The 15,454-nt window shown below is 49.4% G+C and overlaps 1 protein-coding gene across 1 annotated transcript in view; it reads right to left on the reverse strand.

The window, feature by feature from the left end:
• Positions 1-10,657: 10,657 nt before the first annotated feature.
• PROSER2 (proline and serine rich 2) overlaps positions 10,658-15,454 on the reverse strand; it is a 43,846-nt gene continuing 39,049 nt past the window's right edge. Inside the window, exon 4 of the mRNA XM_059404332.1 lies at positions 10,658-13,863. Coding sequence (XP_059260315.1) covers positions 12,857-13,863 — 1,007 coding nt within the window. The 3' untranslated portion in view covers positions 10,658-12,856. The remainder of the gene's footprint in view (positions 13,864-15,454) is intronic.

The raw sequence follows: 15,454 nt of genomic DNA on the forward strand, positions 1-15,454 counted from the left end.
GTTAGGACCCACTCATGGTGAGGTCTTCTGAGGCCACTAGCCCAGCAGGCACGCCCACCAAACACCCTCCTTCATCAGAGGATCAACAGGTATGGCTGGGGTGTGGGATTCAGTCTCCCATTAACTGTCATTACCCTGGCTGATGTTTCAGCCACAAGCACCCTCCCTGCTCCCGTCATTTACCGCTTCCCTCCAAGCGTATCCAGACAGGTCTGAGACTTGAAGGGAGGGAAAGGCAGCTTTAGAAGTGATACTCTCAGGGTGTAGAACTTGAGTCCGAAAGGCAAGCAGAAAAAAGAGGACCCCCTCCCCAAATATGAGCTAGAGAAGCCTTAGCTCAGTCTCACAAACATCCGTGAAGCATGGATTACGTGTCCCACGTTAGGCTATACTATAGTATAGTATGAATAGTATGGGCTTAATATAGCATAGAATATAGCATGTATAGTTTAACAGGTATAGTGCAATATTAGCATAGTATGTATAGTATATGTATAGCATAGCATAACATTAGTGTAGCATAGTATGTTCTTTATGGTGTAATGGCATGGTATGGTATAGTACAGTGTATCAGTATATTATTCGTAGTATAGCATATGGTATATTAGTATATTAATATAGTATAATTGTGGATGGTATAGTCTAGTATGTATGCTATAGTAGGTATAGTATATATATAGCACAGTATAGCTTAGTGTAGTACATAGAGTACAATATGCTATATTATACATACTATACTATGCTATAGTACTAGTATAGCATAGTCAAGTATGTAAAGTATGACATATGTAGTGTAATCTATAGTAAACTATGCTATATTGTACATGCTATACTATGCTATACTATACTATATACAATTTACTAAAGTATGTACAGTATAATATGTATAACACAGTATGGTATGTATAGAATTAATATAGCATTGTGTAGTATATATGGTATAGTATGTACAAAATGTATATTATTACTATAGCACGGCATGGTATATGGCATGGTATAATTTTTTTTAATCTTTTTTTTTAAAAGATTTTAGTTTTTTTAGAGAAAGTGAGAGAAAGCAATAGAGAAGGAGCAAGACAGAGAGAGCACGAGCAGTGGGGGAGAGGCACAGGGGGAGAGAGAAGCAGACTCCCCACTGAGTAGGGAGCCCGATGTGGGGCTCGATCCCAGCACCTTGAGATCATGACCTGAGCCGGAGGCAGAGGCTTAACCGATAGAGCCACCCAGGTGCCCCGCATAGTACTCTTTTTGTCTTTTTTCCAGTCTCCCCTGAAAGCCTGGCAATTTTTCCTTTCTTTGATTGTAAACCAGCATTCTGGAACCACCTGGCTGAAATCGCAGAGCCCCGAGTGGTGGGGTGATGGGAGAGGGGAGCTGACATGTTCCTGACTCTACCTACCTGCCATGACACCACCATCACCTTCCTGGGCACCACCCCTTCTCCCTCCACCTGCATTCCCTCCAGGACTTCTGCTTACCCCTTGCCCTGAAGCACAGCTCTTGGTCTTATGGTTTGTTTCTGTCTCAGCCACTAGGACTTAAGCCCCTAAGGGTCTTGGTCTTATTTTGGGCTCTGTCTCTGGTCTGCTGTCTCTCCAGCATCTGGAGAGTGTTTATTGAATGGCAGGGACGGCACCCCTGCCTCACACCATATTTTATGCCAGGACCAGGGCACTGACAGCATCTCAAGTGTGCCCTCCACTCTGGCTGCTTTTGTCCCCACTTGCCTCTGACCTTTGTACCAGCTGTGCCCTCTGCCTGGGACGCTCTACTGGTTGTAGTCCCATTAACTCCTGCATGCCCTTCAAGTCGGTCTGGCTACCTTCCCCAAGCAGAGCCCTTCCCTGCCCGCTGCCCCATCCTCTGTCCCCTAGTCCCCTTACTTTCCCTGTCACAATACTGTTCTACCTTCTTGCAGTGACTGTGTTTATTTGCCTGTCTTCTCCCTGGACTGCCAGCTTGGGAGCATGGGACTATGTGTGCCCTACTCGCCGCACTATCCTTAGCCCTAGGATGGCACATCCCAGGTGCTCAAATACTCAGAGGATGAACCAATGGATGCTGATCACAGCCAACGTGTGACCTCTTGGTCCATTCTAGGGAGACCCAGAGACGCAGTGAGGGAGTGTAGGCCCTTTTTCTAGAGGACGTTTCCCAGTCATCCTCTCCCCTGCAGCCATCATAGGCAGGCCAAAGATAATGGGCCTTGTCTACTATTTTTTCTGTCTCCTCTCATTCCCCTCTCTTTCTCAAATGAGGTTATCTGCTTTCTCAGTGATAAAAATAACATACATTCATTGTAATATTTCTGAGTTAGTCTTATCTTTCAGGGTTCACACACTTATTCTGTGCAAGAGTTATTAAATGAACACCTGCTATGTGCCAGCTGCCATACCCAGCAGTGGGGAGGCACATGGAAGGACATGGTCGTGACCTTCCAAGAGCTAACAAAGTGCCTGATGGTGTTCATTCTGCTGGCCAGGGGAAACACAGTTGGAGAACCACTGCCCAACACTACAGCACTAGCAGTTTTCCGAAGTTAGGCATATCTGTTATCTTGTTCAGTCTTTCAGAATCTCTCACCTGAGTACGTTAAGGGCATGCCTGTAGTGGATCCTCAAGCCCAGGTCTTCCTGGAACGCTCACCTCTCTCCATGGCACCAGGGTCACCTGCCATCCCCATTGCCACAGGAGTGCTGAGAAGGCTATGATGGGTCTGTTGGGGGGGGGGGTGTTGAGTTGCAGAAGAAAATTCCAGGAGGTTATTTACTGGAGGGAGGGATGCAGGGTCTAGCACTATGCTCTGGAAGGAGACCTGGCTTGGGTCACAGTGGGCTGAACAGCCGTGACTTGGTGCAAGAGCTAGTGCAGAGCAAGGCTGAGGGAGTGCAACGAGGGCCTTCTGACTTGAGGCAGGTGAGACTGGGCCTGGATCACTCCACCTGCTTCCCGGTGGCCCCACCCTGGAGGCTTTGGCTGAAGAGGCACCCCCTCTTTCCATTCTGCCCTAGCATCTCCCTCTGCCAGGACTGGCTGGGAGTGTGCTGTGCAGGGTGGAAAGTCTGACGGCCACAGTCTGGCCAGCCCAGGAGCTCAAAATAAGCATTTCCTCCTGGGTAGTAAGGAGGCCAAGGGGCTCTGACTGGACAATCCCCCAGTGTTCCCTGGAGCCTTTTGGGCACGAGGCTGGGCTGGGCACTTCCTCATCTGGGAGGAGGCCCTGGGAGGAGGCCCTGGGAGGTGGCAGGAGAGCCCAGCTCTGAGAGGAGCTCTGTGAGTCCCATGGGGAAAGGAAAGGAGACATGGAAAAGTGTGAACTTGGAAGAGGGAGTCCTCTGATGTTGTGTATCTAAGCAGGAAGCCAGACCTACCCAGTTCTGAGGAAGGAAAATAAACTCTGGAGACTTATTTTTAGAAAGTCGCAAAATTCTGTTTCTCAGTAAGCAGTGGAATTTAAATCTAAAACTTGTTTCATTGCTGAAGTAACCACCAGACTACATGTAGGAATGGGACCGTGGTGAGCAGTGGTATCTGAATGAGGCTGTTAGGCTGGTGCCTGCTCACCCTTGCTGCTGCTAGACTTGCCCAGAGCCATTCCAGAAGACTCCATAGGCATTCTGACACAGAGTTAGTGGTGGTAATGATGATGGAAGTGGAGATGGTACGGATGATGGTGATCAAGAGAATGGTAATGGTGATGATGGTAGTGATGGTAATAGTGATGATGGTAGTGATGGTAATGGTGATGGTTGTGATGGTGACAATGTTGGTGGTGATGGTGGTGATGCTGACGGTGCTGGTGATGCTGATGGTGCTAATGGTGATGGTTGTGATGGTGACAATGTTGGTGGTGTTGGTGGTGATGCTGATGGTAATGGTGAGGATGATGGTGGTAGTGATGCTGATGATGGTTGTGGTAATGATGATGGTGCTAATGGTGATGGTTGTGGTGGTGACAATGGGATGGTGATGTTGGTGATGCTGATGGTGGTGGTGCTGATGGTGCTGATGGTGCTGATGGTGATGGTCGTGATGGTGACAATGGTGGTGGTGATGGTGGTGATGCTGATGGTAATGGTGATGCTGATGGTAATGGTGATGCTGATGGTGATGATGACGGTTGTGGTAATGATGATGGTGCTAATAGTGATGTTGTGATGGTGACAATGGGAAGGTGATGGTGGTAATGGTGGTGATACTGATGATGGTGGTAATGGTGGTAATGATAGTGATGGTGGTGATGGTGATTGTGTGTGCCAGGCCTCCACTTAGCATATGTGATTTTATTCAGTCCCACAACAACCTTATGAGGGGAGTATGGGTCACCCCCATTTTGTCAGGTGAAGAAAGTGAGGCACAGAGAAGTCAAGTCATATAGCCAACAATCATAGGGCTGGGATTCAAAGTCAGGTCAGAGTGTCAACAAAGCCTGTCTATATGAACACTTCACAAGATCTCAGATGAGGAAGGGGCAACACCGAGTACAATTCCTGACACCTTCCTGTCCCAGAGCACTTGCACGGTGTCTGCTCACACACCTCCATGGAGATGGGACTCACACTCCCATGAACAGTTCTCTCCCTTTCACTCAGCTCAAAGGCCCTAACGTTTCCTGTCTGGAGCTGAAATCTGTCCCGTGTAATTTCTGTGGCTGCCTCAGATTCCCTGTTCTGACTGCACTGTAAGCCTCTGGAGGTGGCTCTCATTGCTTCTCAAGTTTTTTCTCTCTGAGGTTTGGATGCACTCGGTCCTGTCAGTGGTCTCTGCTCCTCATGAAGCCCTTTGGGTTTCAGTGTGGAGTCTGGAATCAGGCAGAATGCATTAGGGAAAAATATACTTTTGAAGGTGGATCTGATTTCTAGAAATAGCAAGTGGTTGTTTGGAATCACTGTGCCTGTGGATGATTCCACTGAGAAGAAAAGCTGGTTTAAAGATAAAATTGAGGGATTTTTAGATCTGGCTCAAACTAGCACTGAAAGAAGTTACTCCTGGAAGAAATGTACCAAAACACAGTTGAAACACCAACAACAGGGCATCTGGGTGGCTCAGTCCATTAAGCATCTGTCTTCAGCTCAGGTCATGATTCCAGGGTCCTGGGATGGAGTCCCGCGTGGGGCTCTCTGCTCAGAGGGGAGCCTGCTTCGTCCTCTCCCTCTGCTTCGCCTGCTTGTTCTCTCTCTCTCTCTCAAATAAATAAATAAAACCTTAAAAATAATTAAAAAATAAACACTTCTTATTAGAAGAAATGTAGAGCCTTTCAAGGTGAGGAGATGCCCAGTTCTCTGAGAGCTGGTTCATCCCAATAAAAGGTGGACAAAACTTCAGTGTCACCTACAAATGTTGGCAGACGTGCAATAATTCTTGACACGATTGGGGAAGGACCACCAGTTTGTGCTGCAGTTGTGTCCTGAGTGGACTGTGGCTAGAGATTTAGAATGGTGAGGCCGAGTCTAGCCCCAGCGGCCTCCGGAAGGGTTCCCACCCAGAGCTGGGTGGCCTCGGGCAGGGGGAGAGGCTGAGGCCGGGTGTGGGCCTCTGCGGGGCCTTGTCCTGCTTTGAGCCCTGATGCTTGGGGCAGCCGAGTCCCAGACTTTCCACTGAAGCCTGGCTGCCTTTCCAGTACCAACCACAACTTCAAAGGACTGCCAAGGAGCAGCCTGGGCAATGTCCCCCAGTGAACTTGGCTAGCTGGGTGTGCAGCGTGTGCGTGGGAGGCTTGCACACACGGGGGTGTTGGAAACCACGACTGGCAATTCTGGATTCCAGGAGCAAGCCCTGAAGGTGGGAGTGGAGGCATGGAGCCAAAGGATCTGCTTTGAACTGGATCCCCCGAGGCAGAGGTCACATGCAGCAGCAGGTTCAAGCAACCCACGCCCCCGTGGAAGGGCCCTTCTCAGGCCCGGGAACACAACCTACTTCCCTTTCCTCTTTCCAGTTCTGTTCCGCCCACTGGAATGCTCTTTCAACCAAGCCAGACTGTGGAAATGACAGTCCCCACCTGCCTTCCCTCCCTTCCCTAGCGATGCCCCGTCCTCCAGACCCTGTAAGCTGAGGCACGGCTGTAAGCTGGGGATGGGCCCCAGCGAGTAGGGGGCAGAAAGAACACCGCAGGACGTGGCTGCATGGGAGACTAGAAGGTCTCGGCAGAGGAGACACAAGATGGTGGCCTCTCTCGGTGACAATGAAGAGGGTCAGCCCTCTCCACACTTGGGAGAAGGGACAGCTGGAAAGGCATCAGCCTGGTGAGGCTTGGGCAGCTTCACAGAAGGTGCGGGAAGCAGGGAGTTTGCATTCCATGCCACCAGGGTATGGACTACTAATCCCCCACCCCCCCCCCCTCCCGGGCATCCCTTGTGAAGAAGAGGAATCTGCATTTTCTCATCTGTGAATGTTGTCCTCGCAGCCGCCTGACAGGCGGTCATGAGGAACAGGCGGTGACATTTAGCACCACTCACAGTATGGGGCACAGGGAGGGACACACAGACTCGCTGGATGAATCGGCAAACACGGTCCTATTTAGCACCACTTGGTTCTCCTCCTAAGCTGCATGAATTACGAGTTTTGGACAACTGCTGTCCGTGATTAACACTTCAGTTGAGTTCCTTTGGTTTTTACGATTGGGCTGGAGAATAAAGGGCCTTAGAAGATATATCACAAACCCAGGGATGATGAGCTGGGAAGAGCCTGCCGAGGTGCCCCAAGCTGGGTTTGGAAAGCAAGCCCCAGGGAGGTGAGGCTCCCCGGCTGGTATGTCAAGGCCGGCCAGGGAGGCCCTTCCTGAACCTTCCTCCTCTTTGACATTGTCTTCACAAAGCAAAGGTTATCTCCCCCCAACTTCAAAATGCATAGACACCAAAGGATGTCTAAGTGACAGGATAAATTCTGTCCTATCCCATGGACTGGAAAGCCACGTACCACAGGAAGACCCGTTGGAAGCAGGAGAGAACCTTCTATCGTTACCACCCCAATAACGTCGGGGTGTGGGTTCCATCGGTGTGATGTGATTGCACAAAGACCACGGAGGCTGGAACGCATCTCTAATAACAAGGGCCAGCCTCCCGCTGCATGTCCCCCACTCGAGGGGCGCATGCCACTCAGCGGCAATCAGCGAATCCCGTGGACGGATCTCACCTGTCGCCTAGAAGTGCGTGTGCCTGCTCCCGCCAGCACACACACGTGTGTACACACAGGGCCCCTGTGCTCAGGAGCCTCTCTGCCTGACACACGGATTCCTTGCTCACTCACCCCACCCCTTAAAGGTTATTTCCAGAACTTTGGTTGTTATCCTTGGCAGCTGTGCTTGACCCACAAACACTGAGAGGCTGGTTTATGAAGTGTGACATGTTTATCAAGGACTAAGTTCCATTAACCTCTGCTTCTGAATGTGAATTCCTACCTCTGGCCCCCCAGGCCGGAGCGGCCCAGCCCCTACCTTGAGTGCAGGCAGGGGGTGTTGGGCGGGGGTGACCGCTGAATCCCGAACCTAAGCGGCCACACTAGGAGCTCCAGTGCCCAGAAAGTAGACCCCCGAGGCCCTCCACAAAATGAGGATGGGTTTCCCCTTTGGAAATACTCTCTGAACCTCAGAAACATGGTTAGCTGGGGAAATGGCTGGCTTAAGCGTCTTGAAGAAGCAGTGGGAATCAGGAAAACCTACATTGAACTTGGCCATGGAGGCAGGGAGATTCCTTCTGACTCGGCTTTGCTCTAGATCCTGGCATGCCCCCAAAGCAGAAGGGCCCTTGGGAGCCCATGGCACACAGGTCTGGGCACTGGGGGAATCGGAAGGCAGAAAGCAACACTAGGAGGTGCCCCAGGATTGCACCGTTCTCCGAGTTGGGGTGGGGGGTGTCATTGGTGGACCCTATCCCTGACTCAGGGCCATTTGTGGTTTGCCCCGCCCAGCTTAGCGAACCGTGTTTGCCATTTTGGCTTTCTGGGCCATTTCTGAAAATCACTCTGTTTCCCCGCCTTTAGCTCATTGTTGAATAGAAAGTTCCTGCGCTTCAGATGATAAGCGGGCCTAAAGGAGATCCTTACACAGCAGTGCTGGCCCGGTTGGTGCGCCAATGGTATCGCATGGGCTGGGCACTGCCTGGCTTCTGGGGTCGTCAGTGGCCTCCCTAGAAGGACAGTAGCCAGGACAGCGAGTGAGCCTGCTGGTGATGGCAGCGGTTGGCCTTTCTTAAGTCTCATGAATTTGGAATATGCAGGGAAGAGTTTCATGATCTGTTTTAAAATAAAGAGACATTTTAGATCGACCACAAACCTCACACACAGAGGTTGACCCTTTTTATGCTGAAAAGCGTGGGCTGGGAAGTGCCTTTAGGTCATGATCCTGCCTTTTCTCATGCAGACAGAGAGATTTTTTTTCCCCTAGCAGCACTGCTTGCTCTTAGGGAAGAGGGAGAACCTGGCAAGGGGCAGGGAAGCAGGGGCTGCACTGGCCTGGTCAGCTGAGGCAGCAGGTGGCTGCATTCCTGGCCCAGCCACCCCCCCCCCCCCCACCCCTCCAATGCAGTTCCAGTCCCCATCTTCCCAGGACTCGGTGGCTTAGAGCCCTGCCTTCTCTTTTCTCAGGTATCTGAAAGCAGGGCTTGTCCAGTGAGTAGATTAGAAAAGGATATGCCAACTTGTTCCCATACTTGAAAGCCCGAGAAAGCCTTGCTGTGAAGAGAACAAACAGAACCTGTTTGGTGGCTTGTCATTTCAATGACAACACGAACCTTTCACAGGTGAGCGTTCCTCACACACCTCCCCTTCCTCCTACCCCTCCCCCACCAGGCAGGCAGCAGGGGGTCACAGGCCAGAGCAGAGGAAAAACACAGCAAACCAGCTCCGAGCCTTCAGGGAACACCAGGGTTTGATGACAAACATTTAAGATCTCAAGGGACAGCTGAGGGAGAGAAATGTATTAAACCTTTTCCAGGTGGTCAAAAACACTCCTAGGGAAACAATGCCTCATTCTGCTGCCTCCATTAGGGACCCGGCCCAGCAGGGACGCCTTTCTCGATAAGAGTGTATTGTTTTCATATTTATCTTATTTCTCTCTACGTTCCTCTTGAATAAACATCAAGAACTGATTTCTTAGATCACCTGTATCAAAAACATCCCCACCAAATCCTCCGAAGGGTCAAAGGCCTCATAGCCAGAGCTGTGGGAATTTAAGGAAGAGAATACCTTTCTGATTTCTTTACCAATAAAAAGGCCAATCCTGAGGGTCTCCTGAGGCCTCACTTATCAACTCCACTAACCTCTTCATGAAAATGGGGAGCTGATCTTAGGAGCCCCCCACGAGGAATTTTGTGTGAAGAATCCTATACTGCCCATGCCTGTGTGTGCTGCGCAGGGAAGGAAGAGCAGGAGCGGGCTCAGGCCCGAACCCCGCCGTGTGTACCTCGACAGACTCAGGACACCCCCTGTCTTTCTCCTCAACGGGTCTTGAAAGAGAACAATGCCAGCTGGGGGACAAGAGCAGAGATCAGACTTTCTCCCAGTTTGGGCAGATTAGGGAGCACAGTGGAGCAGGGAGGAGGAGGGACGGGAACAGACATGGCTGCTCTAGTATCTGTGAAGTAGTGCTGTGCGTGCATGTTACTGTGGAATCCACAGAGCAGTACTGTGTGCGGATTGTTACTCTGGTATCTGCAAAGCAGCTGATACCTGTGTTGGATTGTTTCTCTGGAATCCACAAGTAGTACTGTGTGTGGTTTGTTGCTCTGGAGTCCATGAAGTAGTACTGTGTGCAGATTGTTACTCTGGTATCTGTGAAGTGTTAATATGTGTGGATTATTTCTCTGGAATCTGGTAAGTAGTGCTGTGTGGGGCTTCTTACTGTGGTATCCATGAAGTAGTACTGTGTGTGGATTGTTACTCTGGAATCCATGAAGTAGTGCTGTGTGTGGAGTGTTTCTCTGGAATCTGTGATGTAGTGCTGTGTGTAGATCGTCACTCTGCTATTGAAATAGTACTATGTGCAGATTGTTTCTCTGGAGTCTGTGAAGAAGTACTGTGTACATATTGTTACTCTGGTATCCACGAAGTAGTACTGTGTGTGGATTGTTACTTTGGTATCTGCAAAGTAGTACTGTGTGCAGATTGTTTCTCTGGAATCTGTGAAGTAGTACTATGTGTGGATTGTGACTCTGGAATCCACAAAGTAGTACTGTGTATGGATTGTTGCTGTGGTATCTGCGAAGTAGTACTGTGTGCGGAGGAGACTTCAGTGGCATGTGTACATACCTTCCGAAAAGCAGGAAATCTTTCCCACCATTTTTAAGTATTAAGATAAAGAGTTTCATAAAAACGGAATGTGATTTACAGGTATCATTTTGAAAAGAAAAAAAAAAAAAAAACATGGGCACTGGAGATTAATCTTTTCTTTTCATTACAATTTTGCTTTGAAATGTGATCCTTAGCGTTCCCTTGAAGATGAGCCTTTGTGAATGTCCTATCACATAGTTATGACAAGGGAACTAATGCCTCACTGCAAACTAGAGGTTAATTTAATTTCATTTATTTGAGCAGGGTGAGGGGCAGAGGGAGAAACAAAGACTCCCCGCTGAGCAGGGAGACCGATGTGGGGCTCCATCCCAGGACCTCAGGATCACGACCCGAGCTAAAGACAGGTGCTTAACCGACTGAGCCATCCAGGGGCTCCCAAACTAGATGATTTTATTAACATGAAACGTATACAGGTTACAGCATTAATAGCTATCATTTGAATCTTGTACAAAACACATGCCTTTAATTACTAGGGTTTGGGGCACAAGAAATGGCCAGAGTAATAGCCAGTATAATTATGAATAAATATAAGGGAAGGATATAACCATTTAAAAGAAAATAATTGGGTGCAAGTATAAAATGCAAAAACAAAGCTGTTTCTACTTAAGACAAATCTCTAAATTTATTTTTCAAAACCGTCATCATGAGAACAATATACCTAGAGTCATGTTGACCTTAATCACAGTGAAGTCATAGGATAGCATACAAGAGATAATTCTCATATTTAAAAGATATTTAAAATGTTAGCCATAAAAAGACCATTAAAAGACCCTCTTTTAAAACACTATATGGCATCTCTCCTTATGAAAGGGTAATATAGCCCTCAAGAATTCTTCAAACAAAATCCAACATAAATAGGAACACAATAAAAACTATTTTGAAAACCTGTAAAATCAAAGCACCTATTTAAATTAAGACCATCAAGAATCTATAAGATTATTTTAGGAGGACATGGGCTGGATGAGACACTAAATACTGTAGTTCTAAGGAAACATTGACAATCAATTTATGTAACTTACAAGGCAAATTGAACACTACGAAAGATGTCCTTTACGACACATTTAAAAGTTTTAATTTAAATAATACTCAACAGGAGGCAACCAAGTCTGTGACACTCACTGAGACATAATAACAAAAGGGCGTGACTTGCAGTTGGGGCCCTTCCCAGTCTATTTTTAGAGGCTTAAGACTCCAGCCTTAAATAGTTTTAATAATAACATGCTTGTGGCTACAACTCAGCATGTAACACACAGTCTGGGAGAAAAGCAGTCCTCAAGAACTGTGGAACCTAGCTTGCTGGGGTTTCGTTCCCCTTTAAAACTAAACCTGAGATCGTGCTCACAGAACACGAGGGATCTCAAGAATGTTTTCGTTTCCTTCTGTTCACTAGCTACCTTGCAACACGCACAAGTAAAATTGGGTGATAAATTGAAATCAGGTTAAAATTAAGGGATACATCCTTAAAAATGTTCTTCACTTAAAAAAAAAAAAAAAAAGAACTATCTTGCTTCTCTGGAAGCCTACTTGAAATATTACCTTCCCTGGGTACAGAGCGACCCATGGGTGAGTAAGAAGCACTCTGATTAAGGAGATGATTGAGATGTGTCCTTAAAGGTTCCAGTCTCTCTCCCATTGTAGCTGGGATGGCTGCGTCCATCGAGAGAGTAGGAAGGGCACTTACCTTACATCCTCTAGTTACTTGATAGGGTCTTGAAGCGTTGGTGGATGTGGACTCACGAAGATATGCGCGTGTGAACACAAGTTTCCATAAACACACATTACAGACAGGTATATACACCATACACGCTCACCCACATATCTCCCAGTGACAAAGCCCCCATAGTCTGATGGGACTTACTGAAAATTACCACCTTTTCCAAATCCGGCCTTCCCATTCCGTTCCTGTAACTCAAAATTACATATTCTGAAGGATTCATTTCAATATTCAATTTTTAAAAAATCCAAAGCAACACATGGGTAAACCAAATTATAGCCAGAAACAAAGGCACATCTAGGGCCAACACACCAACATTTACCCCTGAGAAACAAACAGAAAAACCAAGGGAGATGCTCTGAGATGTTATAAAGATTGAACGGGCATTTCTGTTTTATTTTCTCAGAAAAGGAAGAGGCAATCCCTTTCATGGATAACTAAATGTAAGAGATCTAAATGTCTTGGGTGTCCCCTCCTTGGGAGAAGTCTAGATGAGAGACTGAAAAGTAAACAGATCAGATCCAATCCCCTTCCTTCTAAATTCAAAAAAAAAGAAAAAAAAAAGATATGGCATTTAGGGTTTTCAGGGCTCGTCTTTGAACTCCAAGAAAAAGGAAGACAAGATAGGAGGCCGGACTCTCCCAGAAGGATCGCCCTGCTCGGACTTGGCAGCGGAGTCGGGCACACTTCCTGTCCCCACTCCCTCCGCCTGGACTGTGGAGTCCTGGCACCTGTCATCTCTTGTCCTCCACAGGGCACAGCCCTGGGACCGTGGCCACTGCTCCTCATGCGGGCACATCTGTTGTTAGGCCACATGGGCCTGGCCATCCTGCCTCTCCAGCCCCACCCCACCCTCCATCACAAGTTCTCCTTCAGAAGGCCAAGCTTGCGCAGGGCCTCCCGGCGGGCCTCCTCCGTGGAGCCGCGACCAGAGAACTGGACAGTGATACCCTGGGGCCTAAACCCAACAGCCCTGGGCAGCGACCCTGACCGCTTCCTGGCATCCTGGCTGCAGTCCGGCTGCCGGTGCTCGTAAAGGCTCCTGCTGGCATTCTGCCGTGCAAGTTTGCCGGCCAGTGCCGGGTCTGGACGGAAGGTGACAGTTTTCCCCATTGAGACGAAGGCACTGGGCTCACTCTTCAGGACGTCGTGGATGCTCTGGAAGCCATTGGCCAATGGCGGGCACTGTTCCGTCTGCACGCCTCTGGACTGCAGAGTGCCGGTGTGGCTGCCCGCCCGTGTGGACGCGGCATCGTGGATGGGGCCTGGCTTGCTCTGGCCACGCGTCCCTAGCTCGGCAACCTCAGCCTTGGGGGCCCGGTCTTCCACCTCCCCCGCGGCCAGGAAAGAGACGCCATTGATGTTGGCCAAGACCCGGGCCTTCCGCTCCTGCACGTTGACAGCTGCTTTGGAGATGGTCTTGTTGAACTCCTTCCCCGCGCTGTTGGTCACGCTGATGTTGCTTGGGAAGCGGTGGATCTTGGGCGCGGGCTGGGCTGTGTGTTTGTGCCACAGGAAAGTGTCCCCATGCCGAGGGGCCCCCGAAGGCAGTGTCCTCCAGTCCCCTGGCTTGCTCTCCTTGGAGGGGGACACAGGTGGAAACCCTTCATTCCCTGCCACCTTCTCAGACATTTTCTGAGCGATTACCAGGGGAGTGGGAACGGAGCGGGGCAGTTTGGGGTGCTCTGAGGGGGGAGCCGGGGCCAGCAGCTCTTTCCTAGGGGGCGCGGCTGCTGTGGCCACAGGCGGGGAGGGCGGCACAGGAGGGGCCTCTGGAGCTGCTGGGCCTGGCAAGGGAGGATCCCCGGCTTCTGGTTTCCTGCCCTCAAGGACAGGAATGTCTTCCTTCCCAACAGGGCCAGTCCCTGAAAAGGAGGCAGAATCCTCATCAGGTACCACGTTAGGTAAAAATAAATGCATCCCACTGCCTTCCCACTGGATTCATGAGGGCGTACAAGGGACATAAAGCCAACATCAGCAGCAATGTCAGCATCCTGTCGGCTAACCTCCCTGGCCCAGCAAAGGAGAACCTGCCCCGTGAGTCTCACCATCCCCGTGAGTTATGAGAAGGCATGACGCGTCAGGGACAGTAGAAGACGCCAGTCTGAAGGCTCAGCCCCTGGGATGCACACGGAGCATGTGGGCTTCTAAGGAGGTGTGGACCAGGTCAGAATAACAACCCACCTCAGGAGGCGGTGTTGCTGAGGGGAAATGGAGGCAGGAAGGTTGGGGGCACCCCTGCATCAGGTTTTTCTAGATGAAGACCAGCTGGTTGTGTCAGATGCCCTGGGTCAAACTCAATACACTGCTGAGCCTTTACGATGCCCTTAACAGATATGGATTACAGGCCACCCAACACCGTGGGCACCTACATCCACACACCTGTCCTTTGCGGCAGAACTGCGCGCTGCATCTTATTTGTCCCTAGTCTCAGACTCTCACACAGCGCCTGCCGGAGAAGGCAACTGCCACTGGCCTGAGAATGTCCCGGTAGAGATGGGTGGGCAGGGCGGCTTTCTCTCAGTGAGTGTTTCCCTTGGCACTAGTATACAATCTGGCATTTTTAAAGGATCAGCAGGTTCAAGTTAACGTTAGGAAACACACTTCAAAGAAGTGTGATAAAAACGGGAAATTCTTATTCAGTCTCTTCTTTGCTGACATGGCTACAGGCAAAGCTCCACACTGGAGCCGAGAACCCCAGTCTGTGAAATCTGGTGTAACACCCCGCCTTGCGCACGTACCTTGCAAGCACACAAACGTGTGCGCACGATAGAAAATATATTTCTAGAGGCTTGTGGCAGATGGCAGTATTTTGTAGTAAGAGCCCAAACACTTTCCCTTCTGTTTCTCCCTCATCCTTCCAATCCTCATGTCCTTGCCGAAGCTTATTTCGAGGATCTTTTCCGATCAGGAAGGACAGTGCCAGACAATCCCACCTCATCCGTCCTGTCTGGTCTTCTCGCAGGATTCAAAAGACAAAATTCGTGCCTCTCCTTGGAGGCCACCCTGAATCAAGCAAACCTACAAACCCACAACCTACTAGACGCTGAGCCAAACTCTTGTCTGCTCTTTTCCTGCTTTCCTGAACCAGCAGACTTCTCAGTTCAAATACTCCTACTTTGGAAAGTCATGCTAGAGAAACAGGGATAGAAGATTGCTCAAACTCTGAGATCAAACCCAAGGGCTAAAATAGAAGTACCTCGTCTGTTTTCTTCGTAGAATGAATTGTTACACCTGGAATTCATTTCCAGTTTTCTTTCTCTCCCCTTCCCCTCCGATTCATGTGGCCAGCTAGTGTCATTCTTTATCCTGGCCTTTCGGAAACTCCCTTCAGAGGCTGTCTCCTAATACGCTACGAAAGCATCTGCTTGGCTGGACACTCAAACTAGCGAGACCCTGCTTCTACCCTGCAAAAACCCGATGTACCCCACAGCATCATTTCTGGCCACACACGGG

The sequence above is a fragment of the Mustela nigripes genome, chromosome 6, assembly GCF_022355385.1.
Source record: "Mustela nigripes isolate SB6536 chromosome 6, MUSNIG.SB6536, whole genome shotgun sequence".
NCBI lineage: Eukaryota > Metazoa > Chordata > Mammalia > Carnivora > Mustelidae > Mustela > Mustela nigripes.